The sequence below is a fragment of the Portunus trituberculatus genome, chromosome 37 (genome assembly GCF_017591435.1).
Source record: "Portunus trituberculatus isolate SZX2019 chromosome 37, ASM1759143v1, whole genome shotgun sequence".
Taxonomy (NCBI): domain Eukaryota; kingdom Metazoa; phylum Arthropoda; class Malacostraca; order Decapoda; family Portunidae; genus Portunus; species Portunus trituberculatus.
Genome location: NC_059291.1, coordinates 21,412,646 through 21,418,088, shown reverse-complemented (window position 1 = coordinate 21,418,088; position 5,443 = coordinate 21,412,646). Strand labels below are relative to the sequence as shown.

Below are 5,443 nucleotides of genomic sequence, written 5' to 3'. Positions count from 1 at the left end.
ACAGACTGTGACAACACGCGCAGTATATTACTATACTATCCTACTACAACAAATGCTTCCTAACACCTGTCAGACTGACATCCCTAGCCTACTACTACTGCAATATATGATGTGTACAGCACATCCGGTGATGTACACACAAGCCCAGACACCACCTACGGGTGACAACAGCTATACCCAGAGTCCAGATACTCGTCACAGACAAGTCTGGCGGACGACAACTACGCACCACTGGCCGACATGAAGCCTCTCAGCATTCAATAGTGTGCGTGGCTACTACCACTACAATACAGTATACTACTGAAACTATACAAAGATGGTGGGGCACACAGCCGCCCACCAAACCCCACTGGTGACTACAGCCACCAACAGCAACAACGGGACGCGACACCAACGCATCCCTCCGCGTCGCCATACCCGAGTGGACGAACGCACAGAAATGCAACCAAACCGGCCACACTTTCCTCAGAACAACAAGCCCGTTGTTCTACAGCCACGGTCTAACCAGTAGCAAGCCAGCTACTCAAAGGAGGGCACAAACTCCCAGACCGAAGGCTACTTGAGTACCTCGAAAAGCCCAGCCAACATGCGTCTCTCTACCCTGTGCCAGACCGACGAGAGTGCGTGTCTATCTCCGCTGAAGACTACCTTGGTACTGACTCACTCGCCAGACAACGAGAAGCAGGGAGAGGGAGGCGGGTTGTCTGCTCAACTAAACAGCCCAAGGGGCCCGCGCTGGGTGGCATCACACATACGCATATAATATAATTAAATAAAGGGGAAATAATGTGGTGCCCTCACAATATATATATATATATATATATATATATATATATATATATATATATATATATATATATATATATATATATATATCAAGTGTTAACCAGTATTATCAATCGTTCATACCTTTCTATGGTAAACTCTGGAACTCCTTGCCTGCTTCTGTATTTCTATCTTCCTACGAATTAACTTTTTTTTTAGAGGGTGATGTGTGTGTGTGTATGTGTGTGTGTGTGTGTGTGTGTGTGTGTGTGTGTGTGTGTGTGTGTGTGTGTGCGCGTGCGTAGTGCATGCGTGTGTGTGTGTGTGTGTGTGTGTGTGTGTGTGTGTGTGTGTGTGTTTTCAGGCGAGCAGTTTTGTTTACTTTTAGCCCTGACGCCTTGGATATGAAAATGTATGTATTTGTTGACGTTTTTACAGTACATTGTCCTTGGCTATCACTCTCAAATGCTAATGATTCACTTCTATTTGCCTAAACTGCAGTTAGTTGCGTCTCCTTCCGGAATCCTGGACGGTGGGATGGAATGGACCGAGGCTAACGGTCGCATGAGCGTGAGCTACGAGCATCTGGACAGTCTTGAAATTACACCTTAGTGGTAACCGCAGCCCACGATAGAAAATAGCTGCTATGAGAGGGCTTTTAATTAAGATCTTAGTGACGGAAAGCTATGATATACTGAACATCTGGGCCCAGATGTAGTCAAACTACGGCCTACCGGCCACATGCGGCCCGCCAATTACAGAGTTGATTTATACTACCCGAAAAATGATAGTTGATTTGATAAAGTTAACAAACAACGCTAAAAGATATTGTGAACATCATGTTTTCTTCCCGCAGGTGTGTGTATGTGTGAGAAAGTGACTTTTCTTTAAAATACTTTTATCTTATTTCAAATATGAATGATTTTGGACTCTATTTAGATTGTGAATTTCTTTGGTGTGGCCCTTCCGCTGAAAAGTTTGTCCACCACTGATCTAGACCAACACAACTTTACACTTTTTTACCTCCTTTACCTATATTATAGTAAAACGTTTGATAAGGTACTAAATCAGAGGCTCTTGAGAAACGTTAGGCCGCACGGTCAAGAGGGAAGAATATTAGATTGGATCAAGTCTTGGTTATGCGATAGGTGACAGCGAGTATTATAATAAACGGCTCTAATTCCGAGTGGGGCCAAGCAATTAGTGGGGTGCTGCAGGGATCACTTTTAGGACCATTGTTATTTATAATGTATATATGACATTTGATAGTGGAATTAGAAGTGATATTAATAAACTTGCGGATGACAGCAAGATAGGTAGGTTAATTAGCTCAGATTCGGATGCCATCACCTTGCAGGTAGACTTGAATAAGACGAACAAATGGACAGACAGATGGCAAAATGCAGTTTAACGTTAACAAACACAAAGTACTTAGCGTAAGTAAAGGAAATCTAAGCACAATAGGTATACGATAAACAACGAGGCCCTGGTATGTTCAGAATATGAAAAAAATGTAGGAGTTTTAGTTAGCACCGATCTTGGTCAAACAAAACAATGCATAGAGGCTAAAAATGAGGTAAATAGTATACTAAGATTAATTTTTAGGAATTTTACAAGCAGAGGTTCCGAGGTAATATTAAAGTTATATTTGGCGCTGGTCTGACTTTATCAAGATTTTGCTGTACAGTTCTGGTCTCCATATTACAATAGGTATATAAGTTTATTAGAATCCGTGCAAAGGAAAATATCTATAGGATACAGGGGATGAGAGATATTCCCTACAAAGCGAGACTGAAGATGCTAAATTTGCATTCCTTAGAGAGACCTAGGTTAAGAGGGGACCTTATAGAAATATTTAGATAGTATAGGGGTTATAAAAAAAGGGGACTTAGACAAAGTTGTTGGGATGAATAGCTAGGATAGAACCAAAAATAATGGGTTCAAGCTTAAGAAATTTAGGTTCCGGAAAGAAATGGGAAGGAACTAGTTCTGCAACAATATGATTAAAGAATGGAACGAATTCAGTAATCATATAGTTAGTGCTAAATCAATAGGGAACTTGAAAGGTAGATAAGAGAAATTTATGGATGGGAATGATAGTGGAATTGGGTATAGCTTTGTTCACACAGGGACTGCCACGTGTGGGCCTTCCGGCCTCTTGTAGCTTTCCTCATCAGTAGAGCAGCCTTGATGGAAACCTTATTGGCGATCAGTTAGACGATTGTGAAGAGATAGATGTTCAAGAATCTTTCGGTTGTGGATAGCTTTAAAAAATTTTGATAAGCAGATTATACTAATAGGACGGTATAGTTTGTGGGGTTAGAAAGATGACTCTTTTTAAGGACAGGTTAAATGTATAGAAACTTCCAGTAAAAAGAAAAGAGATATGTTAATAGAGAGTTGAAAGAGTTTGACTGGGCAAGATGCAAGCACGGAGGCAAAATTTAAGATGAATGGGAGGGACACCAAAAGGTCAATAAACCTTCGGGGGGTTTATACCAGCGAGGCTATAGAAAACATCATTGCGAATGATTTTAATCAGTGGTATGAAATAATCATGGGGATGGCAGGAAAGAGAGAAACAAGCCCTGAATCATTCATAGTGTATTCAGCAAAGATTTGAGTGAAGCGTACAGCATTAGAGACATGAAATGGCTGTGGTGATATCAGGATGAAATAAAAGAGGGAAACATGAAGAACCAAAGTTATTGGAGATGCTTTTGGCTAGGTGCCAGAAGTCTTGAGGGAGTTGGAACTCGAAAGATTTTGACACTTTTTTTATCAATGAAGGAGTTTCCGCTAAATGGAGAACAGACTTGGCATGATTTCGGGCAGAAATATAAAGCACATAAAATTCAGGTAATGTAGGGTTCAAGTATCTTTTGTGGGCCATTTTTCATATATAACAAGATAACAGGCTGCGTTAAATCAAAGAATTTTGAAGGTCTAGGTTGAGAGAATGAATAAGGAATGTATATTCCTCTATGCCAAATACTATCATCTCTGTTATGCTCTCAGCACACAAAGAAGCTACAGTCATTCCAAGGAAAATCAGCATATACCTCCTCAGGTCCTCCCAGGTTCCAATGGCAAAATGCCAGAGGCCCCTCCGTTTCGTAGATCCAAAAAAGGGATTGGAGAAATAAATTATTAAAGATATGAGATTCAGATTGGAGGAGTCCAACGGAGAAGAGAGGGTAACAACATATGCAGAAGGATTAGAGGTTAAGAAAAAGTCAAGAAAGTTAGACGTATTTCTAAGACGGTCAGGAATACAAATATAGGGTGTTGTGCCATTTGCTCTATGTTTTGGAGGATAGCATTATGATGGTCAGTGAAGGGAAAGAAAAACCAAACCTAATGGTGTAAATTGAAGCCTCCAAGAATAAAGATCTCTGAAGAATGAAAGAAGGAATGTTTGGATGTTAGGTATAGGCAAAATAGTTTCTTATAGTCAGGGTTATTAGGTAAGGGTATATTTCATATATAAATTCAGTTTGAGAATGACACTGAAGTCGTAACCAGATAGTGGAAGATTCAGAATATTAAAGAGCGTTAGCACAAGAGCAAGATAAGTCATTATTACGGACAACTGACACATTTTTTCAACTTTGAAAAGAAAATGAGGATAGAGAAAGTAAGAGGGAATGAATGAAACGAAAAGAGGTTACGGTCAATTGCATTAAACACCTTTATTTCAGTGAGCAAAAAGGAGATGAGGTTTAATACAGGGTAGTTGGTGTTCTACAGATTGAGATCTAAATATAATTTTACTGCCGCAAATGTTGTAAAAAAACTGTGAAAATTTACAGGGGTGTCAAAACACTAGAGTTGATACTGCGTGCCATCTACATTCATTTAGGTAACCAAACCTGTATTGTCTGGTTTTCGTCCTTGTCCAAGTATTTCATGCAGTTTGTGATGATCTCATGTGGCGATCTTTATCTCAGCAAGAAAGACAATAAAGCCAATGAATAAACCTGTAAAAATATATTCATGTAAGTGCTCTGAACGTGAATTATTTCAAAATTAAAATAACAAAAGTATATGTACACACACACACACACACACACACACACACACACACACACACACACACACACACACACACACGCACGCACGCAAGCACGCACGCGCGTGCGTGCGCACACACACACACACACACACACACACACACACACACACGCTCGGTAGCTCAGTGGTTAGAGCGCTGGCTTCACAAGCCAGAGGACCGGAGTTCGATTCCCCGGCTGGGTGGATATATTTGGGTGTGTCTCTTTTCACGTGTAGCACCCCCCTGTTCACTTAGCAGTGAGTAGGTACGGGATGTAAATCGAGGAGTTGTGACCTTGTTGTCCCGGTGTGTGGTGTGTGCCTGGTCTCAGGCCTATCCGAAGATCGGAAATAATGAGCTCTGAGCTCGTTCCGTAGGGTAATGTCTGGCTTCTCATCAGAGACTGCAGCAGATCAAACAGTGAAACACACATACCGCGTAGTGTAGTGGTTAGGACGCTCGACTCACAATCGAGAGGGCCGGGTTCGAGTCCCGTTAAGCAGCAGGGCAAATGGGCAAGTAAATAGGTAGGGGATGTAACTGAGGGTTAGGTCGCTTTCTGTGTGTGGAGTGAGTATGTTGTGGTCTCAGTCCACCCAAAGATCGGTCTATGAGCTCTGAGCT

The 5,443-nt window shown here is 41.3% G+C and overlaps 1 protein-coding gene across 1 annotated transcript in view; it reads left to right on the top strand.

Moving 5' to 3' along the window:
* Window positions 1-3,749: 3,749 nt before the first annotated feature.
* Window positions 3,750-5,443, top strand: part of LOC123514156 (outer dynein arm-docking complex subunit 2-like) — a 20,506-nt gene continuing 18,812 nt past the window's right edge. Inside the window, exon 1 of the mRNA XM_045271806.1 lies at window positions 3,750-3,881. Coding sequence (XP_045127741.1) covers window positions 3,750-3,881 — 132 coding nt within the window. The remainder of the gene's footprint in view (window positions 3,882-5,443) is intronic.